The sequence below is a fragment of the Anomalospiza imberbis genome, chromosome 23, assembly GCF_031753505.1.
Source record: "Anomalospiza imberbis isolate Cuckoo-Finch-1a 21T00152 chromosome 23, ASM3175350v1, whole genome shotgun sequence".
NCBI classification, from domain to species: Eukaryota; Metazoa; Chordata; class Aves; order Passeriformes; family Viduidae; genus Anomalospiza; species Anomalospiza imberbis.
The window spans coordinates 3,594,724-3,622,327 of record NC_089703.1 but is presented as its reverse complement, the minus strand read 5'-3'; the positions used below and the strand labels follow the sequence as shown (position 1 = coordinate 3,622,327).

At 43.8% G+C, this 27,604-nt stretch overlaps 1 protein-coding gene across 2 annotated transcripts in view; it reads right to left on the bottom strand.

Annotated features, from left to right (window-relative positions):
* KAZN (kazrin, periplakin interacting protein) overlaps window positions 1-27,604 on the bottom strand; it is a 207,139-nt gene that overhangs the window by 145,157 nt on the left and 34,378 nt on the right. Inside the window, exons 1-2 of one of the 2 annotated variants that reach the window (XM_068171592.1) lie at window positions 13,819-13,841; window positions 11,869-12,026 (exon numbers count right to left, since the gene is read on the bottom strand). In XM_068171592.1, coding sequence (XP_068027693.1) covers window positions 11,869-11,904 — 36 coding nt within the window. In that variant the 5' untranslated portion in view covers window positions 11,905-12,026; window positions 13,819-13,841. Of the gene's footprint in view, window positions 1-11,868; window positions 12,027-13,818; window positions 13,842-27,604 lie in introns of those variants that run through there. The other variant, XM_068171591.1, reaches the window with a different exon arrangement.

The following is a 27,604-nucleotide window of genomic DNA, read 5'->3' as shown; positions in this document are numbered from 1 at the left end:
TGTTCATCTTAAAGATTTTTTTCCAGCCTAAATGATTCCATAATTCTGTGACGGACATGGCCAGGTCTGTGGCAGTGGCTGCCTTGCAGCCCTACATTTGCATTAAGGATGAGATTTCTCCCCACCATTTCGGGAACAAGCTGAAACAGAGACACCTTTGATGCCTTTGACCCTGGAGATCCAACATGTCACAGGTCAGGACAGCACAGGCAGAGGATCAAATCATCAACTTATGCTATGACAGACTGGAAAAGCACCTTGTTCCTTCCTGGCTTCCTTGTAACAGGGTGTGAGGATGGGGATCACGAGGGTTTGACACGGAAAAGGGGACAGCAAAGGGCAGAAGAGAAGAAGGGCTTCCTAAAGATGAGTTTCTGTCCATGGCACCCCATCAGCTCAAACACCAAGGGCACAAGAGAAAAAAGTTTCCAGCAAAGCAGTAACACTGAGGCCAAGGTCTGCACCTTAAATACAACTCAAATAGAGCTGAGCATTCATTGCCATGGATTTCACGCTGTCTTTCAACAGGCAGCCAGTACAAAATGAAGCCCCTGTACTCTGTAAAAGCAATGCCAGACACAAATAACTGTTTTCATGTAAAATCTTGGTGGCTTGTGCCAATATAAGCCAAGCAGTAGCCACAGATGTTAGTTAAGGACATCTTAGTGTTGTGTTCACTGTGCATTCTGCAGCCTAATTACACTGCCTTCATTATTAATAATGTACAAACTGAGTAGTGATAGATTAAGACAGTTTTCATTATTTTACTGTAGGTCTTTTATACTATAAGTCAAAAGCAAGAGGATAAAAAGAAAAATAAAAATCCTGAGATGAGTAGAGATTGTTGCGAGCACAAAAATGAGACATAAAATATTTCTGAAAAACAGACATTCCTCTCACTACCATTATTCCAAAAATGATGGAGACTGACATCATTTGGAAGGGAAAGGGAAACAATCAGGGAATATTAATTGGGGCACACATCATGCAGTGATTCTGAATTCCTCTATGCAGAAAGACAGAGAGGAAAAAATTGCTGTATTCTTGCAGCCTCTGGCTGTCTGTGGGCAGAAAGGGAAGGTTGTGCTTGAAAGAGGAGCCAGAGTTTCCCTGGAGTCAGCTGGAGCCCATGTTCAAAGGGGGCAGCACTTCAGCTTTTGGGGTATGTGCTGTGCGCTTGCAGTTTTTTCTTTCTTTTTCTTTTTTTTTTTTTTTTTTTTAAGTTGAAAAATGAAATATCTTGACTTCCCCCAGGCTACCTAACCTGGCTTCACAGCTCACTCCTGTTACAAAAGTACTAGTTCTACCTGCTAACCTGGCTGTTATAAAATATATTATAACCTGGCTGTATTATAAAACATATCCGGGTCCTAGAATAAATATCTTTTTAAACCACTAAAAAAAAAAAAAAAAAAAAGTTATTGGAAAAGTAATTCAAAAAGTCAATCTAACTTTTTTGGCTTTCACACAGTTCAGATACTCTCCCTATAGCCATTTCTATGGAGATTTCTCATGCATAAGTAAGCATTAACCACTAATTTGCAGTGTGAAAAGTATTATTCTAGGAAGAAACAAGGAAGATGGCCAGTGGGCCTGATTAAATCACACGCTACTTGTATGAGCTTATCCTTATTTTTTGGGTATTAGGGAACAGCAGCAAGAAATCCTGCTAAGTGCTCCCCATGCCAGCCAGGCTCTCTTGCATCCTCCAAACCATCCCTTCCCAAACCCAGCTGGCAAGAGGGCAAGAGCTGCAGTGGTGCTAGCACAAGGGACGGCATCACTTCTTAATTTATCTTCCTTGATCTCTTCATGGTCTTGCTTGTAAAAGCACCTTTGGCAGCTGGAGGATGTTGGATGCGCCCTGAAGCCAAAAGGGATAATTTTTCAAGTGGTTTGCACAGATCCCTTTCATACAGGCTATTTATATACTTATCATACGGGAGGGAAACTGAGAGGATTCAGGCTCCTAAACCCCTCAGGCTGCTCTTCCCCGGGAAGTCGTTGTGCTGGAGTGGAGTGATCCAGCTCTTCTTCAACATCTCCCCCATGTGGCACCAGCAACGTTCACAGCACACGATTCTCTTCCAGCCAGGAAGAAGAGGCTGCTCCTAAGTGGGGAACATTTTGCTGTAAATCCACACCTTACTGGCCACCAGCTTTCTCATGGTGTTGATTCACATGGTCCTTTGTCCTGGCTTCATCTCACACATCATTCCAAGGTTCAGTGCTTTCCCCTTCCACAGAAATAATGTTGATATCTTGAAAAGATCAGGCAATTTCTTTATGTGAGCTCTTTATTTACTTGGGATGTATATTTAGAGCCTCTCCATTTAGGAGGGTGAGTGCTATGTGCTTGAAATCTAATAAAAGTATAAGTTGGGTGACTGAGCAGCAAATTATTGGATTTTCCATAAAAGTCAGTCTCCACATGCTGGAGTGGAGGTTAAATACAGAGAGCAGGTCAAAAACTATGAACAAAATAATTAAATCTATATATCAAAAGAAAATAATCATGGTTTCCTTATGATGAGAATTTCCCTGTAACATTTAACTCAGAGAAAAGGTGGCTAATTCCATTTATGTTAATATTAAACCAGCATACTTTTGCTTTTAGCTTAATCACTAAGCAACCAAGTTACCAGAAGAATGCAGGTTATCCAGCCGTTATCCCACAAACATGTCTGGGGCTGAATTCTGACATTGCACCATTAAAATCCATGGAGATTTTCCCAAGAGTCCCATGACAGGAATGCTAAGGATATAAAAACTGACATATGATTACTTGTTAATTGGTCCCAATCCCATTCGTAGTTCCAGTCCCATTCAAAGCCTTTTAATTCATGGAAGAGTTGGGCAGGAATGATAGCACCAATTATTGCTAAGAGGTACCAAGGTGCATTACTTGATATTTATTATTAACAGCATCTTTTAAAGCAATTTTCATCCTAAGGCTCTCAAAGCTTTTGCACATTAATGAATGAAGAGCCTCACACGATCACTGTGAAGTAGACAAATATTATTCCCAGCTCACAGATAAATGAGGAAGATGGGAATTAAATTACATCCTTAAATTTGTGCAACAGATAAAAGATAACTTTTCCCTGAAGGAAGAGCAGATCTGAACTGGTGTCAGGGTCCTGCAACCAGTGAATTCATCTCCTCGCTGGGAAAAATTGGAGTCCAGGGAAAATCTATGGTTTGCTAAAACTCTGTGCAAATGAAATCCAACGGAATGTATTAAGCACAGATGTTTCCCTAGCAAGGAGCTAAGCCTACAGCCTAGAAAGAGTTAAAGTATAAAGGATTACTACATCTGGACAAGATCTGTTGCCAGGGTTAACTCACAAGGCTGTTTGGAATATTTCTGCAGGAATAGCAGCCCAGCATTCACTTTCAGAAACCAGCTCCTCCATTTGAATTTGTTTTCCAAAACAAGACAGCTTTTGCTTACAAAATTAGCTCCCTACCCAGCATCTGAGGCAGGAATCTGGAGAAACAGCTTAATTTTTATCAAGCAAGTGCTTAAAGCAACTGTTGATATATGGGGAGAGAACCCAAACACTCGCTGTGTCTCCCAGAGCCATTAAATATTTATTGGTTTTTCTGAGACAAAAATACAAATGGACTTGGCTGGCTCCCACCTCCTGCTGGGCTCAGCCTGGTGACCCCTGAGCTCACAGGCTGGAGGGGAAGTCTGCAGCTGAGTCAGGAGGAGGATTTGCTTTGGGATGGAGCTCTCGGGCTTCCCAGTGGCTTGGTCCAGCACCACGGTGCAGCTGCAGCTCACTTTGAGCTGAGGTGAGGGGCTTTAGCTAATTTGTTGACTAGAAATGAAGCAGGAGACTCTCCAGGCAGGAGAAAACACATTGAGGGAAGAGAACACGTTTCCCTGAGTCTTCACATCTTGTGCTTTCCAAGCGCTGAGTGAGGCTAACTGGGATTTTCTGTCTCATTTGCTGGCTGCACAACTGGGGTTTCTTCCTGTTATTAACTGGAAAATCTGCATTGCTGATAAACTGCTGTGATAGCAAATCCGTTCTGTTCTCCCCTAATTGCTTCTTCTACATTTATGAAGATACTCATCGTTTCTCTCTCATGAACTTCAATTAAAGCTTTGCACACACTCTCTGCTCATGAATACACACCGGGTTCTAAGTGAGAAAAAATTGTCACCTCTTCTTCGGTGTTCAACAGGACTCTGCAAATGAAACACTCTGTCCTGGGTCACCTGCTAAGAGGTGTGAGGGCCTTCAGTGAAGGCATCACAGAAACTGGAATTTTGGAATTACCTGGGTATGAATTCAATTGGCAATATCCAGGATCTGCAGAGATCTGCCTGCAGAAATCTTGGCTTCTTTATGCATTTTCTCTTTTAATCAGTTCTGGTTTGCCTCTGAATCAAGGAAAGGTGTTCATCAGGTTTTCTCAGGTGCTGTACCCTTGCCTATACACACAAACACACACATATATACATGTGTATCTTTATTTCCCTCTCTCTGAGTGCAGAGTTGCTGCTGTAACCCCCAGCTTGACCTCTCCCCTGGCATGGCCCTCCTCTCCTACTGACCTCCACACCTCCTACAAACATAAAAGTCAGCAGTAACTTATAAGCAACTAAACAAACAACAAAACTGCTGAGAGTCTTGCTTCTGCACCCTTTAAAGGTGGTGCTATGCTCTCCTTTTTGTACATGTGATTTATTTTGTACTTTTTTAGTCTTCTACTCTTGCAGGGCTGCAAATATTGAAAGCATTTTTGAGCTTTCAACAGCAATATCAAATCTAATCCTGAATAACAAGCTTTTTTTCCAGTTCCAAAGGAGAGCAAAATAAGACAGAATGAGAATGAAATCAGAACCGACCCGATGTCACCGTGCTGAGCCACCTTGCAGCCAGTGAATTACCACCAGCTCTGGCCTTACAGCAAATGTAATTTTGGGATTCAGCACCATTATTTAGTGATATAAATATTCCTTTGCAGTGATGGTAGGCAGGAGAATCCATCCTTTTCATGGTTCCAGCTCAGGTTTGAAGCCCTGAGGGGTGGGAAAAGCACAGACTGTCCCAGAGGACAAAAGCTTCATAAATTCATCCTGAATCTCTCTCAAGAAAATAAAGAACTTATCTTTCTCCAAGACTGCAACTCTCATTTTTACAGTCATTTTGTAAACTTCCTTATCCTGAGTATTGGCTCAGAAAGCTCATGGGTTTTGAATCAGGCATGACCACCACGAAGGATGGGATCCACCACTTGTGGGTCACTAATGATGTGCAGAGCTGGGCTGGTGGAGAGAGCAGCATGTTACGGCTCTCCTGAGTTAGAGGTGCCTCTGATTCCTCATCATAGAGCACATCTTTCTCCAAATAAATTGAATTAGTAGAGACAGCCCACCCAGGCTGTCTCAGGTCATGAGAGAGGCAGGAGGTTGTCAAGTACCTGTTTAGGGACAAGCACCACAAGCCAGGCTGTGTAACACGTGTTAATAAGGTCATAAGACACAACGAGGTCCTCGATGAAGCTTCAGAGGTTCTACCTTTTATCTTCTCCTCCTTCAACACAAGTCAGTGTTTTGTGCTCTCTTTTAGCCCTGGAGGGATCATTAGAAGTTGTGCTACTGGCTTGAGGCAGCCAAGAAGATTCCTTCTTAAGGAAATGGGACAGCAAGATTAATGTAAAAAAAAATACAGCATACAGAGCAGAAAGTTTGTGTTTTGGGCTTTCCTCTAAATACACCCTGACTTGAACTGAAGGCTGTTCTCCAAGCCAAACCAGCTCATGGGTTGTGCAGGCTGAGATAAATGAGCACCAAGCTATGTGAACACCTATTTACAGCTGCACTTTTATATGATTTCATAACAGAATTTGCATCATTTCCCTTCCTGCAGCCCTCGAAACACATTGGTGTGGCAAGGACAATTTCAGAACTCCAATAATTTCAGTTTATTGAAACACAGAGGAAATCCTCCTTCCCCTGTTCTTCCTGTTGATACTGATAGGACCCACTCGTGTGAAAATACAGGTCATGGGGCATTGCTCCTGAAGCTCTGCTAAAAGTCTGAAAAACAGATGGTGAGAAGCTTTTAAGTAACAAACAAAATATTGCAACAACATGGTTGGTTTTATACAACAGCCCTCTGTAGAAAATGAGAACTATTTTTAAAGGTCAGCTGGGGAAATAGCACTGCTCTGCTGCAGTTCTGCAGCAATTATCACAGCCGTCTCCACAACAGCTCAGGAAGGCAGCAGGGACCACTGGAGAAAAGATTGTGATGTAAAAGGGCTGAGAAATCATTATCTTGTCTGGTTAAAAATGGAGGGTAATAAAAAAAAAAAAAAAAAAAAAAAACAAAGTCCAGCAGCTGGTGGGATGTTGAATGGCTAAATGTAAGTCATGCCAAGCTGGTTTTCCTTTTTTCCATAAACTGAAAGACTCTCACCTTAAATGATTTATTTACAGGGTATCAGTTTCAGGCTTAAAAGGCTTAAGGTGATGACAACTCAAATACTCAGTTATTTTCCAAAGAAAAACAAGGCAACATCCTCTGTCCAAACTGGCATTAACTTCATCTGCAGACCTGTCCTGGCAGACACCTGCTAAAGGTTTGTCCCATGAATCAGTGAGGACTGGAGCTGTTTGATTTTGAATAAAGGAAAAAAAAACCAACCAAAAAACCACACAGACACACAAAAAATGCTACAACACCAGATTTTAAAGAAAAAATACTTCTAAATGTAAATGAAAGCGTTTCCTCTATGATTTTTGGGCAATGAGAACACTGTTTTATTAGCAATTTAGGTTAGAAGCACCACCAGGTTGATTTTCTGTCTTTACCTAAGAAATAAATGAACTCCACAGCAGAGAAGCAGTTGAATATCTCAATATCCTCACACTCTCATGCCTAGGCAGCAACTGAAATCCAAGTGAGTCTAAATCAGGTGCCCCACAAAGCTGATCTTGTTCTTAAGTCATCATTTGTGGTATGATCAAATTCAAAAAGTCAAATGCATACCAAAAGATGGTTTTGATGTCTTTTCATTCCCTCCAGAACAACACCTGAGGATAATCACAACACTGCGGGGAAAGGCACTAAAGAGATGGTATTTCTCCCAAAGAACTTCAAACCTACTTGAAGTCAATTAAACACTTCATGGAAGGAACTAAATGGACTGAACTTCCTGAGAGCTTGGCTTTTGAGGGCAGGCATCCAGCAAAATGTCATGTGCTCCTTCATATAAGAGACTATTACCCTACATCTTGGGCTGGTGCTGTTGCCTGGGTGCACCTTTTCTGTTCATGAAACAAATTCCTCTGGAAACAGCTGGATTAGAGCTGATGCACATGACCCAGCCCTTGGATGTGTGGAGTCCAGTCTCTCACAATTGCAATTAGAAACAGAAACTCAAGTAAAACAAATCAAAAAGTAATTTAGGCAAAGCTGGGGGGTGATTTAAAGTTTGAAGGTATCATGGATTCATGTCACGTGTGTCTCAGAAGCAATAAATCCTGCTTAGGGAAATGTCTGAGGAAAAAACACTGCTAGGCTATAAAATTCCACCTCTGAGGATTATAAAACAACAGGCACAGAGCAAACATCCTTTCTGAGCGTAATAGGAGTGTCAGAAATGATTGACAACAGTGACAGTCTGTCACAGGCTGCCGTGTCCCTGGCACAGCGCTGTGCACGGGGCTGGCTGCAGCAGAGGAATTGTTTATTCACTCCAACGCCAGGCGAGGATGGGACGTGTCACGGGGCATCAATGCACCTTCCCTCTCTGCCTGCTTTTATGCACCAGCATTAGCTCAGCACACCTTTTCCTTCAGGCAGCACAATTCCCATTCTTGGAGCCATTCTTGGAGCTGGGCATGGACACAGTGGCTCAGGGAGGGAAGGTGATGCCAGGAATGTGCTGCACTCCTGGGACACACACCAGGAGCCATCTGGGCACAGAGCCCCAGCCCTCACCTGCAGGGAGGGCGATGCTGCTGTCCCAGAGCTGTCAGCCCAGCAGCCAGAGCTGTGACCAGGGGGTTTAGTGAGGAGGAAATCCTATCCAGGGCGTGGAAGGGGTGGAGAGCACCAGGGTCAAGAGATCCTGCAGACTGTAATGACTTCCATTAAATCACTGTCTTCCCTGGGCTGAATTTGAGCTGGCAGCCTATTGCTGAGAGACTCCACACAGCTGATTACCTCTCCCTGCGTGCAGTTTAACGCTGCTGACGGGGCTGATGGATCAGCAGCCCCTCAGCCAGCCCACATCACAGCTGCCAGCACCATCTTCCCACCAGTGCCACCTCGTCTGCCATCCATGCCATTTCTCTAGCCAGGAGGAGTGCAAAATATGCCCCATTTTCCATGGAGAAAACCCATTTGCATATGGGAGATGGGAAGAATTTTTCCCCCACTCAGCAGCTGTTCCTCCATGCTGTGTTTACCATGGAGCGACCTCTAATTTCCCCTATAAAGCCACAGTCACTGCTGTCGCAGTTGCTTGTACATGACTACCACAAAAACGAGGCATTAAAATCAGTGAAAAGTGGAGTAAATTGAGAAAACAGATGGGCAAAAGAGGCTCTTCCAAGCAGCCAAGGGAGAAATAAATACGGCCTAATATATGTAGGGACTGGGCTGATGCTTCGGGGCACAGAGTGCACATTTTAACTATCAGAAAATCCAGCTGTGAAACCTCAGGCAGGCTCCCTGGTGCCTCTGTGCTGTGGTTCCTCTTCTCCACTCTGATGAGCATCTTTGTCCTTTGTGCTCCCAGTGACACCTTGCTGAGAGGGCAGGGACCTGCCCCTTCACAGGCAGACGCACATGGGCCCCAGCACAGCCTCCTCTAAAAGCCCTCACAGTGCTCTCCAGAGTGGAAAGCTCTGTGTGCTGGTTCAGTGATTCATCTTAAGCCAAAAAAATGACTCAAGATCAAAGTTAGATCCATGGTGGACCCGAAACCTTTGTTTCAGCAACATCTCCTGGTGTGTGTACAAGCAGAGTTCCAAAAATGTGTCCAATTTCTCTCCAAGCCAGAAAGGCGGCAGGCACAAGGCTTCACCCCCACATCATCCCTGCCTTTTCAAAGCAGATTAATAGTGGCAGAGAAGTGAGAAGTGCCCATTAACTGTCCCCTCTGACCAGCCTCTCCTGCTGGCTTAGCAGTCCAGCTCATTTCTAGCCAAAATATCAAGTTGGATGATCTCTCCTCAGATTTTCTACCAGTCAAAATCAGGTCCATGGCAAGAGAGGGGAGTCAAAGGGCCAAGTACTGGATTCTATCTTATCCTTGTACAGAGCCTTGCACAATCAATCTTTCCATAAAATAACTGACAGGGAAGGGAAGGGAAGGGAAGGGAAGGGAAGGGAAGGGAAGGGAAGGGAAGGGAAGGGAAGGGAAGGGAAGGGAAGGGAAGGGAAGGGAAGGGAAGGGAAGGGAAGGGAAGGGAAGGGAAGGGAAGGGAAGGCAAGGCAAGGCAAGGCAAGGCAAGGCAAGGCAAGGCAAGGCAAGGCAAGGCAAGGCAAGGCAAGGCAAGGCAAGGCAAGGCAAGGCAAGGCAAGGCAAGGCAAGGCAAGGCAAGGCAAGGCAAGGCAAGGCAAGGCAAGGCAAGGCAAGGCAAGGCAAGGCAAGGCAAGGCAAGGCAAGGCAAGGCAAGGAAAGGAAAGGAAAGGAAAGGAAAGGAAAGGAAAGGAAAGGAAAGGAAAGGAAAGGAAAGGAAAGGAAAGGAAAGGAAAGGAAAGGAAAGGAAAGGAAAGGAAAGGAAAGGAAAGGAAAGGAAAGGAAAGGAAAAAAATTGCATTGGTGATATCTTTTCTTGCTGTGTGATTAGAGCCACAGGGTACTCTGCAGTCAGGGTTAGCACATATTTATATTCACATACTGGTATGGATATTCCTGCTGATATTCCTGCCAGATTCTTTTATTGAGTTTTTTTTTGGTGTTTTTGTTTTTTTTTTTTACTGGATGTTATCACCTGTTTACTTCCATCCTTCTACTCACCACTACACTTTCCCACCTTGTCATTCTTCCAACCTGAAAATCCCAGGCAAGAAAACATCCTGTCCTTTCTGGGAAGGGATCCAGGCACATCATGAGGATACAGGAGCACTTAACATTTCCCTGTTGTTCTTAGCATTTCCTAATCAGTCTCTCTATCACAGGCACCAATTAATATGCATTCAGGACAGCTGATAAGTAGGAAAGCAATTCTTGGGTGCTAAAAATACAATTCCTGCACAAGGGGATTATCAATAGGTACCTTTTTGCCCCATATTTATTTTTATCTGCCTGCCCTCATGCCTGACTCCCCAGAGGTATTCCAAATACTTGGAACTTGGACAGGGTTGGATGGGACTTGGAGTGACCTGGTCTAGTAGAAAGTATCCCTGCCCAAGGTAGGGGGTTGAAATGGGATGAGATTTAAGGTCCCTTTCAACCCAAATGTCTTTCTGCCCAAAATGTCAAGCTGGATGTTCTCTCCTCAAATTACCCACCAGTCAAAATCAGGTCCATGCTAGGAGAGGGTAGTAAAAGGGCCAAGCACTGGATTTCAGCTTATCTCTGTACAGAGCCTCACACTGGGAGGATTCCACGGATTTCCATGGATTCTGTGATTTTATTCCCACCTGCAGGGGAATCTATAGAGTCTATTCCCACTGTGGGAGCAGACCCAGAAGCACAGTGTAGCCCCTTGTGTTCCCTGTGACACTTCGACAGCATTAACTCTGGTGGTTTGGGGTAAATGGAGGTGACTTGGTTAGAGATGTGCCAAAGTGAGATCAGCACCATCCTCACAGAAATGAAACCCTGAGCACAACAGGAAGGGTTTGCTCCCTGTGCACTCCACAGCCTCCAAAGCCTGGACTGACTCCTGATGCAAACACACAATATTAAAATATGCATGCTATTAACAGCAGGGATCCCCAGGCCACTCCCCACGTGCAACAGGATCCCTGCCCGCCAGAGTAATCTGCACCAAAGGCTTTGAAAGTGAGAGGAAGAGAAGAGAAGAGAAGAGAAGAGAAGAGAAGAGAAGAGAAGAGAAGAGAAGAGAAGAGAAGAGAAGAGAAGAGAAGAGAAGAGAAGAGAAGAGAAGAGAAGAGAAGAGAAGAGAAGAACCACCAGACTCCACATGGGAGAACATGGGACCAGAACAGGCCACCCCCAGTCCTGGAGAGCTCAGAAGATCTCAGGACAGCCTCAGCCTTCTTTGCCTGATTTTAGGGCTTGCCAGAGGAGAAAGGAGAGGAGACCACCCCATTTCAAAAGAGCCCTCTGACAGAAGCTGTCATTTTCCATCCAGGTTTTGCAAATAATGACCAAAATGGAATATAAAAAGATAAATATAATTAATATTTCAAAGGGTGTTTTTTGTAGGCTGAAGGAAAGACTGCAACACTGCAAAGCTACAGAGAAAGAGATTGCTTTGTTGAAGCAGCAAAGGCACAAAGAAACATCTGCACATCATTTCATGACTTTTAACTGGCATTTTACAGCTTGGCTAAACCAACAGCTCAGTTGTCTGGCACTTCTAAAACTGGCATTGAACACAGATGCTTAGTGGACAGATGATTTTCTTCTGGTAGTGCTGATGCTGGATTCCCATCAATGGGTACATTGCTGCATTTCCCCTGAAATTAAGAGCCATTTTCAACCCTGAATCTGTGACTCAGCCCCAGCACAAGCTGCACACTCTGTGCACCGAGATGTTCTTCCCACAGCTGCAGATTTCAGAAGCCAAAATCAGTTTTAAAGAATCGGCAATTAATGTTCTCCCCTGCTAAAACTAGACGTAAAAATGACATATTCCCCCAGATCTGTCTAATGTGCCTTCCTGACATCCTAACACACGTGTGTGTATTGATTTCCTACCTGTGCATCCATCAGGAGGTGCCTCATCAGCCTCATGGCACTTTTCAGAGATTCCTTCTCACTGGGCAAAAAGGCATCTTCATCCTCATCCAGGGTTTTTGACTTGCCGACGATGAAATGGGAGATCTGGTCATTCAGGGAATGCAGCGATTCAACAGCTGTGCAGACAGAGAGGGAAAGCAAGAAACAGGAATGAAACCATGCTGGAGGAAGCCAACATAATTTTTTCAGTTTGAGATGAGTGTGATTTGCTCTGGAAAAGTGTAGCTGGAAATAATTGATCCCCATTACCTCCCCTGGACTCTCCTGAGAGGACCAGCAAAGGCATCATACAGACACAGGGACGAGGCCCTGAGCAGCCTGCTCCTGCTTGTGGCAGGGTGGTTGGCAATGAGGTTGTATTGAGGGACACTTCCAACCCAAATAATTCCAGGATTCTACGATTACATTTCTGATCTCAAGTAACAAGTCATGGCTAAAGTGAAAACAAGAAAAAAAAAAGTCAGTCTCCTGAATCCCAGCCCAGAGACCTGTTTCCTCTGATGTGCAGGGAACCAGAACTACAGACAAAATGAGGGAGAGAAGCTGGAAAAATTGGCTTTTTATAAGCTAGAGTAGGAGTGAGTCAGACCAAAACCGAAAATATTGCTAATTTTCTTTCTTCGTGATTATTGGTATTTGAATCACTGTTAATCTTTTAAATTCTCCTTTGTGGGCTCAGCTCCAGGTATTATATGTGAGATTCTGCTCCCCGTCAGAAATCACCACCTCACCTCCACAGCTCCCAGAAATCCCCCAGCAATTTCACACACTTTATGAAGATGCAATTTATATATGAACCAATGGTCACATTTATTTCCACCCAATGAAAAGCTCTGGACCTCTACAGATTTGAAAAATCTGCGCTGCGATTTGCTTCTCAACCATGGTGAGTTTGGAGGCTTCATTTTTACTGCCGGCTCATTAAATAAATGAGGTCCAAATAATTCTTCAGTGGATTTTCTTCGTGCTGGTGGCTCAGGCAGTGGAGCACTTTGATAAGCTCAGAGTAACACATCACTGTCACGCCCTGAACGTGCTGCACGTCCTGGCTTGCTCAGGCTGTTTATGAATAAAGCAATGTGTTATTTAGGACTCTCTGACAAAATGATCTTAAGAACACGAGGCAATTGAAATATACTCGACCCAGTTCTGTCTAAAGAAGATCTTCCCACAAAATTGGAAGTAGTAAAGATTAGCCAGAAACCACTCATTGAGGAACAAATCTTCCCCAGACAAAAGGGCCATAACAAATCACAGTTGTGTCTCCAAAATGCAGGAGGGAAAGAGCAGGATCCTCCGTACTGAGAGGGTTTACTTTTCATTAAAATAATAAAATCTGTGCCTGGAAATGCCTTGGTGAGGGACTGGGAGGATTCCCAGCACTCAGGGTGCTCCTGCACCTCCTGCTAATAGTAAAGGGGCTTGAGGCTCACTGTGATGGAGGGTCCATTCTAAACCACACCATAAATCATAGAATCATACAATGAATCATGGAATGGTTTGGATTGGAGGGGATCTTAAAGATCATCTCATCCCACCCCCTGCCATGGGCAGGGACACCTGCCACTGTCCCACGGTGCTCCAAGCCCTGTTCAACCTGGCCTTGGGCACTTCCAGGGATCCAGGGGCAGCCCCAGCTGCTCTGGGCACCCTGTGCCAGGGCCAATCTTACCAATTGTACTGCTGGGCTCACGTGCACCCCACACATTTGTCACAAGGCAGCCCAGCCTCATCTTGTGAGCCAAACTCCTCCTGCTCGTGGGCCTGGCCCGTGGAGGCTCCCAGAGCCATGTCTGAGCAGGACACAGGCTTGGGGAGCAGCGTGGCACAAAGGGAGGTGGAAACCACGGGCAGCTGAGCTTCTCCAAGTCACCATTACCAAATCGTTTTGTAATCATATGTCCTCACACCAAGCAACACTTGTGAGCCCAGGGAGCTGCAGGTTTTCCATGAAGGAGAGCAGCAGGCACATGGCTGCACACAAGCAGCAGCAGCTTGATTTTCTTATCACTCCTAGGCTGAACTAGCATCTCTATCAGACATGTCAGGCCTGAAAGCCATCTCCCCAGCACTAATGCACCAGTATTGATTCATCCCATCCTTTCTGACCGATGAGGGATTGAGGACAGATCATTCTTTTCCTACTCTGAAATTTTGGCCGGAGCCCTGAGTCCACATCTGCTTTCAGTAATACAAATGTACACCAGAGTTCTCCTCGAGCTGATGGCTCCCTTCCAGATTTACATAGACTGTGACCAGAAACTGGTACATGGAGAACTTCTCCCAGGCTTTCTGATTTTAAAGTAATTCAAAACAAACTAAATTATATTATCCTAAATTACCCCAACCTCTTCATCTGAAGCTACAGCTCTCTATTCTCCTCTATTTCTTTTTCTCTTTGGGAAGTTTAGCACTACTGGAGCAGTATGTGGCACATGAAACTCAGAGGGGCAAATGCTTCTCTCATTTGTAATTCTTTATGTTTAGAGAGATGCCAGAGGAATCAGAAAAAGAATTTTCCAGTAAGAATGTGGGGAAAGCAGATCAGTATTGACTTGAACCAATTTTAAGAGGGATCTGCCACACTGCTGTATTTATACTCTGCTTAGCAAAACAAATCTTTTCCCATGAACACAGTGGAAACTGTATTGGAAAATAAAATCCTCTGATATTTCCTCATGAAAGTAAAAGAGGCATTTCCAAACCTCCAGCCTACACACACAGTGAAAACAAAGCTGAAAAGACCAAGCCATTCCTGACACTATTTTTCTGGAAGTCCTGTATCAGTCTGCAACACAACTTCCAAAGGGCCCTTCTTATAAGCAGAAGAAATTCGATACTTCTCATTTAAATCAAGAGAAACTTCCTGCCTTTTGCACTAAAAATATAAAGGGCAAAGACAATGAGGCAAACCCTTCATCTCTCACAATGTTATGGCTCAGATATTTCTGCTGAACAACACTTCCACTAACCCAGACAGTTCTTCATGAAAACATCAAATTCTTCTTAAAGGAAAAAAAAAAAAATGAACCTCAGATATAAACACAGGTATGTCCAGTGAAGATTAAAAGATACTTCTTGGTCCCCTAAAATGAAAAAAAAAAAAAAAAGAGAAAAAATGAAGACAGCACCTTTCCCTTGCCATGTCATTCCCCTTGGCTCGAGGATGGTAACACATCAGTAATGCTGCAAGCGAGACAAGGGGCTAAATAAAAGTTACAGCTGTCAAAGTCCTGTCAGCATCCCAGCTTTTCCCATTCCAATTTTGTCATTTCCTCACTGTGAGGATCAATTTCAAGAGGTGAAGGAACCATAACAATCCTTCTTTAGCTCTTTGGTGTCACCCCAAAAAGAGATCAAATAATCTCTTAAGGGGGCAGGGGTTCTGCCTGCTGCTATCAGAGAGGATGTGCTGTGCTGAGATGCTCAGGTGAGGACAATTTGCCACCCCCAGAAGCAAGAATGGGTCGACAAAGTTGGTTTTCAGCAGGGCAGAATCACCAGAGCCTGAAGGACATGCAGGGGAAAAAGGAAATTGCTTTCTGTCGGAGACGAGGGAAAAATTATACTTGCGCCAAAAACTCATTCAAGGAAGAGGCTGAAGCAATAAAGTTGTTCCAGGAGACCCCATTTTATACACTCCAGCTACTGCCCAGATGAGCACAAAATAAAATAAAGCATAGATTATATATCCTGAGATCTACTGACAAAAGCCAGCAGAGTCTAAAATTAATTCTCGGCAGCAGGAGTGAGTAAATGAAAGAGGACAGACACAATCATAATTTTATCAAGAGAGGCTGCATAAAGATTCCTGGGCCGACTCTGCCACATGAAATAGAGAAGATGTTTGAGTCTGACTTTGGTGTGAGCGGTCAGTTCTCACCACTCGGGACCTGCTCCCGTGGAGAGAGAAGTCAGAAAGCTGCACTGCGAGGATGGATCCTTTAAAAACCCATCCCAAGGGAGCAGCGTTCACTGCTCTGGGCTGCCAGGGAAACCTCGCCGCCTGAGGAGGCCCTGGGAGCCTCACAGGGCTGGGATGTGTGTGGGCAAACTGCAATTCATTAGTGTTCAGTGTTACCAAAGAGCTCCTTGAGCAACAGCCACGGGGGTTGGTTTTGCAGTGAAGAAAAAGAAAATACTCAGAGCCCTTCAGGGCTCCCTGTCTGAGCTTTCCCTGTGTTTTCTGCAGGACCCCTCCAGAGACAGACTCAGGACTCGGTAGCTCCAGAGTGTCCAAATGCCTTCCAGCATCTCCCACAGTATGGAATCATGGAATGGTTTGGGTTGGAAGAAGTCTCAGAGATCATCCCATTCTACCCCTCCTGCCATGGGCAGGGACATCTCCCACAGGTTGTTCCAACCTGGCCTTGGACACTTCCAGGGATCCAGGGGCAGCCACAGCTTCTCTGGGCACTCTGTGCCAGGGCCTGCCCACCATCCCAGCCAGGAATTCTTTCTCAATATCCCATCTGACCCTGCCCTCTGGCATTCCCTGCCATTCCACTGGCATTCCCAGTGGAAGCCATTCCCTCTGTTCTGTCCCTCCATCCCTTGCCCCAAGTCCCTCTCCAGCTCTCCTGCAGCCCCTTTAGGTACTGGAAGGGGCTCTAATGTCTCCCCAGAGCCTTCTTTTCTCCAGACTGGACAACCCCAATTTAATTGTTGGATATATATTTTTCCCAGTTGAAGCCCCTTTTTGAAGAGTTAAGTAAAACTGATTTGCTCAGGTGATTGACTAAATTTCTTGAACACTTTTTTTATTGTCAAATTATAACCTTCTGTGTGACTTCAGCCCCATGAATAATGATGGATGCTCTCATTCCCTTGAAGGAGGTGAGAGGGGAAGGTTCCCCCCCTGATGCCAGGGCAACCCACAGATTTGGGGCATTGAAAGCAGGGAGAGACCGACTGCACAAGGATCAGCAGTGTGTTCTGCTTTCTCTAAATCACAGCCAGTTCTCAAATACTCCCTCATCCCCACCTGCAAAAACTTCTACCTGCACAGGTTTGGGGAGAAACTAAGAATGTTCCTGTGAAAACTCAAAATCCTGCCTTTGGAACCAAAAAATAACCAGCCCTGCAGCCCAGGAAATTCAAGGCAGTTTGGGTTATGGCATGTAGCCAGTACAATGTGTAAAAATAAGATATTTTACAGCTAAATTATAAATAAAGCCCAATGTTATTATATTATTGAGGTTGCTTTTTGCTGTGTCCAAAAAAAAAAGGACATGCAAGACATGCAGCAGTTCATTTTTGCCAGATTAATGATTCTGATTAGGAAGCCTTTCCTGCTGTAGCATTTGCTAATTGCATTTGGACAGATCAATTAATTTATTCACTTAGCAGTAGAAGAAACATCCCTTTGTAAAAGCCAAGCTCATGAAATCACAGAGTCATAGAATCATGGAAGCATGGAATCCTCAAGGTTGGAAAAGGCCCCCAAGATCATCAAGCCCAGGCTTCACCCAGATACCCCTGTGCCCATTGACCCACATCACAAAATGCCACCTCTGCCCGGTTTTTGAGCACTTTTACGGATGCTGACTCCACCACTTCCCTGGGGAGCCTCTTCCAGTGCTTTCCCCCCCTACAGTGAAGAAACTTTTCCTAATATCCAACCCGTTCCCCCCTCTGGAGCCATTCTTGCACTGTTTCAGGACCTCTCACTTCCACCCAGATGAGAAGCTGATCTGCAAAGGTTCAACGTGCACGGGCATCAGGATCACAAGGCAGAAGCTCTGAGCAAACAGAGCCCATTTTCCTCTACCCAGGCTGTCCTGCATCTTTGCAGCTGGACAATCCACCCTGTCCATGTGCTCGTGCCAGACGCTGTTGACTGGCACAGCCTCACAGAAACACTGGGGAGATCTCAATCTGAACCACTCCAGAAATATATTCTCCTGTTATTGCTAAGAAGAGACCTACAGCTTTTTTTCTTCCTTTGTGGCCTTTAACTTGTTTCAAAGGAGGCATTCAATGAGCCCCCTCGTAGGAATAATTTACCACACCATTAAGTGAAGAAAAAAATATCTGGTGTCTGCATTAGGGGCTCAATCACCTTTCAAGAAACACTGCAAATAACCCATTACAGTAATTACTTACGAGCTGGTCTCTCTGGGTTCTAAATGGTTGGTGTGTAACTGGTAAAGAGCTGCATTCAGAGCTTCCCAGATGCAAAAGAAAGCCATCAGACCAGTAAATGGCACTAGAGTTCCAGAGGAAAACATGCTCTGCAATAAAGGTGGTAATTTTTTCAGCTTATTAGTTTCTCTTTACAAACCCGACCTTTTTGGAAATGAAAATAACATCAAGTGGAGCTCTTCAGGGCGGTAGCAGCTTTTTAATAATCAAAATTTTTCATTGACATCTCTTTTATGGTGCAGAAACTTCTTTCAAAATTGGACTTTAAACCACTTCAATAAAAATGTCAATTTTGCATTGTTTTGGTATGTTTTGAATCTAGGAACACAGATTACATATTTTGTAATTTGTCCTTACACTCCCTCTCCATTTAAAAACCTCATATTTGAGCAGAAAAAGGATGTGAGTTCCAGATCTGTCTGCAAGGACAGATGTCCATATTCTCCTTGGAGAACCCCCCTGTTGCTAAAAAATTCCTGTTGATGTATCCAAGATATATCTGAACTGAGTAGAGAAAGAAGAGCTGTTGTATTTTGCTGTGTCTTTCTGAGCTTTTTTAAAACATCCCTCTGGAAAGGGCTTTTCTTCTTTGTTTCAGTTTCTTCAGCTCTAAGTCACAGCTAATGATAGTAGTGAGATGAAGTTCATTAGAATTTGGCCAAAATTATAGAAATTAAAAGGCTCAGTGTTTCCTCTCACTAAAACACTGCCAGAGTCATTTAGAAAATAAACAATATTTTCCTCTTTGGGTAAAATCTCACTAGATCTACAAGAACATCCAGGTGAAGAAATTATCCCACCCCTAAAAGCTCACTTATGCACCCCAGCTGTATTAGTTAAACTACTAAACATTATAATCAAAAAAATACCACTCACTCTGGGGAAAAAAAATCCAAATTCATATAAATTGCCATGTTATGATTATGATGGGAAAATGGAGTTGGAGCAGAGGCTGAAGCAGCTGGGATGAGGTCCTGCTGCTTTGGGCAGTGCCTTGAGCTGAGAGATCCCACGACTCCACCAGCAAACCAGACTCCAAACTTCATGGCTGGGCTGTTGTTGTTTGCAGAAATATTCAGGATGCTGAATTTCCCAGAGAGCTGCAAACTGCCAGGCCAGGAACAATGTCAAACTTTGAGAAATGTGGCAGGCGTGGCGCCAAACCAGCAAATCCAACTCCTGCAAGAGAAACTCCATTCAAACTTGCCAAGAACCAAAAGAACCTTTCCAAAGGCAGACACGGCACAGCGACACCCGGCCTCGCAGCTGCTGCTCGCTCCTTGCTGTTGGGTAATCATTTATTTGTCACCTCCACGGCTGATGGTGCAACTGTTGTGCTCCAGAAACAATAGCTGCTTTATTTAGATAAGAAGGAAGAGAAAAACAGAAATTCCGGGTCCCAGCTGCTGTGAGCTGGCTCTGGAGGAGCGATGCCCATCTGTGCTCACATGAACAGTCTTGGACGGGGTATGGGACAAAATGAGCTCCAGGGTCTTGGATGGGTCAGCTAAATCCTCAACACATCAGTTCCCATCTGCAAACACATATCCTGCAGCCTGTGGAAATATCACACGCCGCAAAGGAGAGATGCTACCACCAGTAAGGGACTTGTCTGGCTTTTCCCCAGCTACAAACTGGGAGTTGTTCTGCTTTAACAAGCAACTTTTGTTGCAAACAGGATGCTCCATCTCCTTCATGTCGAAGGTGAAAGAAAACCCTTCCCAAAGGTAATTTAACAATCACTGGCTTTTCTGGGGTTTGAATGAACTGAAAGCATTAGAAGACAACTGAGCTGGGTTTGTTTCCCACCAAAGATTCTTCAGTTTCTTCCCATATGGAAGAGACTGAAGTTTGATGTGTTGTTTTGAGTGTTGAAAAACCAATTGATATTGTCTTGGGAATCTGCTCAGGTTGCAATAATGAGAGAGGGTCACCAGAAATCCTGAAAGGAGCCTAAAAAACAAGATGTAAAAATCAAACATGCTGTGTTTGTTCACTTCAGATCCTGAGATCTTTGTTTCACCCTTAGGATGACACTTCTTTCAACCAGAAATGTTAGAAACAAAAGAAAAACCAAACCAAACAAAAAAGCACCAGATTTGTCACATCAGAAAAAAAGTCAATGATTCTGAGACTTCAATAAAGTCATGAAAACTGGCAACCTGCAAATCTCTCCCTGCATGTGTCTGTATTTGTTCAAAGATAAAAGAAGGGATGGAGATGGAGAATACTGTTAAAGCAAGTATTTAAATTTCCTTGGGAGCTGCCTTGAGCAGCTCTGCTGCTTAAAACCCTGGATGTGACACTAACAAAACGCTGGGCTTAGCAATTCTATCTTAGGAAAAACCCCTTTATTGGCAGAGCATTAGAAAAAGCTGAAATTCAAACAGTGGAAACACAGGTTGATAAACCTTGGCTGAGTACAGCGGATCAGAGGGTCAAGTTTTATCAAGCACTCACACAAACCCAGCTGTCTCAGGGAGCCTGGGAGGGGGATTTAGTTCCTGCTGCAGATAAAGGTGATGCTGAGGACCACACCAGATGCTCCATCTGCACTGACCCTGCTGGCAGAGCCACCAAGCAGCTTTTGACTGATAATTGCTTTATTCCCACGTTTCCTTCTCATCCATTCCCATTCATCCACAGAAACAGCATCAATTCCTTTAGAAGAGTGAGAAATCCACACCTGTTTTTATGCATCTAAACCATGGGATGATGTCACCTGTGGATGTACAATACCCTGGATATTTTGGATTAGTTGAAATTTGTGCAATTTTGTGCTTCCACTGTCCATTACTGCTTGATTTTGACTTGTATCATTGCAGCCAATATCCCCAACCCTATTCATGTGGAATAAAAATAACTATCTAGAAAATAAAGATAAAATGAGACTATATTCAGCATTTAATAACCCTGACATGATTATATCTTTGGAGCAAAATCTTTACATTCACACTCTTCAGTGTGTCATTTATTTTTATGGGCCCTGAACTGAATAATCTCCTCCTACAATAAAGCAGACTTTTTCAGACCAGTGTTAGAACCTGTTATTTCTGTAAACTACATCTATAAAATGCGGCAAGAGTACGTTTTTCCTAAACAATATTATCCTGTGATCAGTTTTTTCTGTATCCACAGCTTCAGACTTAACGTTCCCTGTAAGTAAGAACAAGTCATGCAAGCAGCAGGTTTAGAAGTTGTGCCAGGGAATAATAGGAAAAATTTCTTCACATAAAGGGTGCTCAGGCACTGGAATAGGCTGCCCAGGAAAGTGGTGGAATCATCATCCCTGGAAATATTCAATGTGGATGTGGCACTTGGGGAGGTGCCTACACAGGAAATGTGTCAAACTCTTCTGCCTTGTTTTTTTGTTTTTTTTTTTTTTTCACTGAAAAACACACAAGTTTTTAAGGGCCTGTCAATGAGAAGGTTTCCTTTAGAAAACATGTAAGTCCTAATGATGCTTAAGCACATCCTCCTCCAGTGTTAGGGATAGCATTTGAACAGGACTCAGTGGGCATTTCCCATTTCTTTTCAGTCATGTTGTTTTCATTCTACCTGAACATGATCATTTGTCAAAATTATGACATTTTCAGCAAAAAAAAACCCCACAACAAGTAGGAAATTCAATAGTAATTACAGAGTATTCAAATGTTTGCCTCAGTTGGAATAATTATTTCTCATCTATTAGGTTTTCTCCATGTTCCGTGAAGGTGCTTTGAGCTCTGTTGTATCCAATGGGATGTGCAGTGGGGAGGCAGCACCTCCTCACTTTTTATGTGTAGGAAAGCCTCATGTGACACTAAGTGGATTGTTTTTTTCCTGATGATCGGGGGGCAAATAATTTGTTTCTAAATTTCCCTACCTGCAGAAAACAATGTCTTCTTTGTTTTGGGTTTTGTGATTTAGCTTTGAACCTTGACTTCACGGCTGAGCGATTTCATATCTAAATTACTCACTCTGCATTTGTAAACTTTGCTTGTGGCATTCATTTCAGGAATTTGAAAGCAGTGAAAACCCAATCCCCAATATCCTTATAGACAGGAATAACATATATTGCATTGACCTCCTTTCCTCACTTTCATCTGCAGCCCTTGCAGCAGGATTGTTTGGCAAAGCAATGAAATTAATAAAGGACAAGAAGTAATTGTGTGGGAACAGTTAGACAAGAAATGTGCAGCATTTTGCAGGCAGCACTTGGGAGGGCTGTGATTTTCCAGCAGTTGTGTCCCTGTGCCAAGTCCAAGTGAGGAGATCAGACTGCAGCCAGGCACAGGGAGAGATGAGATCACTGCAGTGCCCCGCCAGGAGTGAGGCAGGTGGAATCACAGCAGCAGCAGAGCAGGAGATATTTAAAAGCTTCCCTCTTCTCTGTGACATGGACTATTGGGTAAATAGAAAAGGTTTTCATTAAAACATTCAAAACCCCCTTAAGTGACTCAGGGACTCGTTCTGTTTTGAAACTTGCCCTCAGTTCCTGGGCTCCTGATGTCACTGAGGCATTTCAGTGTGTAACTTGCTTTTCAGGATGGAATTTAAATATTCCTGAAGGGACAGGTCAAGGCAGTGATCCAGTCCTGGGTGTCCAGCCCATGATGGGTGGGACATGCCCAAAAATGAGTCACATGGAAGCACACTGACCTGCTGCCATGCTCACCCTGCCCTCCCAGCTGACAAACACGGGGGCTGAGCACACCCTCCGGCCTCACTGCTCCATCCTGAGGAGCTCCAACTTCCTTCCCTTGGTGGCAATGAGAATGACACAGTTTCTGGGAGCCTTTTATCTTTCTGAGGCTCCTGAACCTGTGTAAACCTCAACATTAGCAATTAAAGTTCATTCTCCTGTTACTAACCCAGCCCATTTCTCTGCTCCCCAGCAGCTGCCCAAGGGAACAACCATTCTCTTTGGCACAGAATTTTGATGGATGAATAGAAAGCATTTAATTTTGACACTTGATTGACAGAAAGTGTCCCATCTAATTATGGCCAAAAGACAGGAGAGAGTAAAGGGATAATACAGTTCCATCAACTAATTTTGGTGTCGTATTGAGGGTGACTGGAGACCACACAGTGCAAGAGATTTAGTTACTCTATTTCTTATCAAACTGGGGTGTGATCAGGACCAAGTCTGCTCAACTTCAATACCAGTGCAAAATATTGTGTTATGTAAATAAGAAGCAAGCCCTGAATAGCTCCAGCTGCATAGAGGCCACCTCTGCTCTCTCCAGTGGATCTTCAAAGTCTTTGGTGGACTTCATCCTCATCAGTGCTGACACATCAGAATGATGTGTCTTTCCCCTAAATTGCTTTTTCTCAATTTCTCACAATGATTTCAGAAGGCCAACCTGACATGGGGCTGCATCAGCAGCGTGTGGGTGAAATGCTGGGCTCCAGACACCTGAGAGACTTCTCTGCCAGCTTGGGAAGGGAAAAGCACAGGAAAACCTGAGCATAAGGAGGAGCCCTGGTCTTTAGAAACCCCATCTTCATCTCCACTGTCCAGCATTTTCCTTCCACCCACACATCAGAAATAAGGAAGAGGAACTGCACTGCTTGCCTGGTGTCAGAACCAGAGCAAACACTGGGACAAAAGCCACCCCTGCAAACCAAGTCTCATTAAGCCAACAAGGACTCAGTGCAGGGTTCCTTGGCTCTCCCATACAAATGCCACACCAAAAGAGGCTCAAGGAAATTCATACAATGAAGGCATCTGGTTTCATCCCTATGGATTTCTGCAGCCTACTAAAGAGAAAACAGCCCCAAGCCTGTTTCCTGCCTCCCCACTGAGGCACAGTTCCCTCACCTGAACATTGCTCCCTGCTCTTCTTTCCAGGTTTGCCATGGCAACGAGAAAACTGCGTATTACCAGTGTAAAACAGATGGGTTGTGCTTTTAAATTGTCTCTGTGTCTCTAGCCAGGTGATGATATCTCCTGGATACGAGGCATTTAGGACCAGGAATACGCTGCAGCACAGCCAGTCCCAGACTGCAAATACGTAATGGTCTGCAGGCACCTGCCAAGGGCAGGAGGGGCGTCTTGACTTCAGAAAACGAGGGCTAAAGTGGGTAGAAAGCAGGGGAAATTGGATTCCCACGTCATTTTGCCGAGGGCTGAGCCAGGCAAGCTGAGAGAAGAGCACACCCTGCTCTGGACAAGCCAAGAGGCTGGAACACAAACATTTCCATCAGGGAGGAACTCGCCAAACTGCAAAAGGACATCATGAGCCAAGCCAGGGTTTCTTAGCAACAGCATTGCACGCGGGGCCATTAACTCCAAATTCCTCCCTGCTAAACCCTGATCTAGGAAAACCTTCAGACACTAGTGACAGCTGGAGTTGAGATGTGTTTTGTTCAGTCTGATAAAAGGGGAAATCAAAGGTAGTCAGTGAAAAGCAAAGACTATAAATGACTGCATCTTGGGGAGGTTTCTCTGGATGTCCCAGAGGTGCTGGACCTGCAGCTGGCTCATAATTGGGCTATGGAGAGCTGCCATGGCAGGTCTACAACTGCTCAGCTGGAGCAGCTCTTGTGTTCTGCTGGAGGATTGGCTCGGCCAAGAAGGCAACTAAAAAGCAGCTCATAAAACAGACACGAAAAAACCAACACAGACAGAGACTCAGAGGGCGAGCAGTGATCATGTATTACAGCAGTTTGATTTTCTCTGGCAAAGTGCTTCATATTTGTGGGGCTCCACTGACTCATTTCATTGCCACTACTCCTGATTTAGTGGTGGCACAGCAGCTCAAACAACAGCGAGACCAGAGCAGGTGACCAGCAGGCTCCTCCTGTTCTCTTTTGAACACCATTTGCAATATTTCTATGCTGATTGTAGCAGAAAGCAACGGTGACTTTATTTCACCCCTCAGTAGCTCTTTGTTTTCTCATAGCCCAACAGCTGAACAGCTCTGATTTGGTTTTGGAAAGCTGCAGTTTAAATGCAGCTGAGCTCAGACTGAAAACACCGCCGTGAGAATCAAAGTGTGTACTTTTACCACATTTCAAAGACAATTTTAAGACACTCTGAGGGAGGTGGGAGACAGATTCTGTTTGAACCGTTCCAGAGTTGGAATGTGTGGAGCTGGTGACACTGTGCTCACACTGAAAGCACCAACACACACAGGGTAATTCCCTGTAGTATTTCAAACATCACATTTTCACAGTTTAGTCAGACTACACAAATCTTCCTGTTTCTCATTATCTTTTGGTGCTGATCACTGAGTTATCATCAGAGGTTATGAAGCTGATGTGAGAAAAAGGCAAGATAAGTACACTCGTAGGGTCTCTCAGTGCACTGGAAAGTTCCCTTCCTTTAAAAGTTCAGCTCATTTTGGGTTGTCTGTGCTAACTTTTAGGATTCAGCTCTTGCTCTTCCTCTGGGACAAAAGGGAAACCTGTCCCAGATGCAGTTTTCATTCAGCCTCTGACACACAGGTGTTACTTTTATCCTGAGACAAAGACAAAGCAAAATTTTGCTGTGATTTTGATTCATTTCTCTGTATTAATACCTTTCAAAGCAAGCAGCTTAAAATTACACTTCAAAATGCTCCCACCGGTATTTTGACATGAATAAAGGATAGATTTAAATCTACAAAATAACACACAGCAGAGAAGTAGCCATGGTCAAGAAGTAATTTGCTGGCACAATCTACAGCACCATCTGCCTAAAGCATATTTAGGTGCCAATTATGATGCTCAGGTCCCCTGGATCCACCCAGTTCTCTCCTCAGCTTCAGAGCAAATCCTTCCAATCCCTTTGTAATTTGCATGAGAAGTCAGGATGATAAACTCCTTAATAATGCCAGCAGATAGCATGCATTGAACTAGAGGAGATACAGGTTTCTTTAATGAAAAGAACATGAGGTTTATCATGTTTTTGCTATTAAACTCTGACGAGATTAGGCTAATGAAAAGCAAAAACAGCCTCCGTCCCCGCAGGATTGCTCCTCAGCCTCAGAAATGTTTGCAGTGAGAACATCAGACATCTTCTCATGGGTTTTCCTCCTTGTGTGACAAGCACAGAGCCGCCACCACCACCACAAATGAACATTGAGGTATAAGACCTCGATCTCTTGGCTTCTCTCACAGCCTCCTCTTGTTACTCTTTGTAATGACTTTTATTTATATGTTCAAAACAAATAACTATAATTTAAATATAAATAAGTATAAAGGAGAACTGCACACATAAAGCTCTTTTTTTGCCACATCTTAAAACCCTCAATAGCTCCTGTCCTGGGAAGAGACTTCATTAGCACATATTTCCATACCAAGATGAAAGAAGTGTGTGAGGTTAAAGTTTTCCCTGGAAAAGGAGATGATCTCCAGCTGTTAATGCCATTATGTTCCTATTCATTAGCATCTCTGGAAGCTGACAAATATGTTCTTAATGACATTTTTTCCCCCTTAATGCTTTTTAAAGTATTTTTCCCTTACTGCAGTGCTAATAAGGTGTAAAAGTCCTGTCCTGAAACCATTCACGGTACCACAGCTCACGCTCTGCTGCAGTTTTAATGACAAAATTTTCTAACAAATGCAAATTAAGCGAAGTATTTAGTGGTACTCAGAGTCAACATGTTCTCAGATTAAAACTTTCCTCAACCTATTTAGTCAAAACTGAAATAAAAGCATAGAGGCAAGTTTCAGTAAGAAATTTGCTTGTATCCAGGTAGTTTTCACTGCCAGAGCTCAGCTGGTAAAGGTTTTTTTAATGTATATATGTGTGTGTGTGTTTATAAATATATATAGAGAATAAAAACAACTCTACCATCTGCAGAACTATTGGCCAAGTGGAACAGCATTCAAATTGAAGCAACTCTATTTCATATTTCTTCTGCATCTGCTTGCAAAAGAATCAATTACATAAGTGTGCTTTGAAGGTATCCAGCAAATACTGCAGTTTCCTCTGTCGTTCTCTAGCAAATCAATGATCTCGGAATTGAAATAAATCTTTCTGTACATTTTGGACAGTTTTATAATTTAGAGGCAGATTCCAGCAGGAAAGCCTTGCATCAACGCAGCTGTTTGGGGAAGATGGATGTTAGCACAATGTCAAATCTAATCAGGAATGACACGCTGCTGTTATTTCATTCTGCTTATCAAAATTATTTATCTCCAATTGTTACTTTTTGCAAAATGCTGTAAGGTGGAACATTTGTCAGTACTATCAGTGAGGGAGAAGTGTGATTACACACAATTTCTCCACCTCCAGACCATTCAAGCAAGTGCTTATTTTAATTCTTTGTAAGTACAGCATTTGAAAGCACATTTAAGTGTTTTGCTGAAGTGAGTTTCTGGATAGTGATAAATGAATCATTACGAGGACAAATTACCCAAACTGGGTCATAATCGACCACACAATGCAAACTCCAGAAGTGGAGTGGGGAAGCGTGAGTGACTCACCCAGCAGTAACAGGGAAGAGACTGATTAGTGCAAATGAACACAAAGGGCAAATGTGAAGCTATTCAGAATATAATTTGAAGAGTTCACAGGTCTCCCTGACCTCGAATGGGTCTTGAAATGGTTTGAGGAAATCTAGGAAAAACAAAGATCACT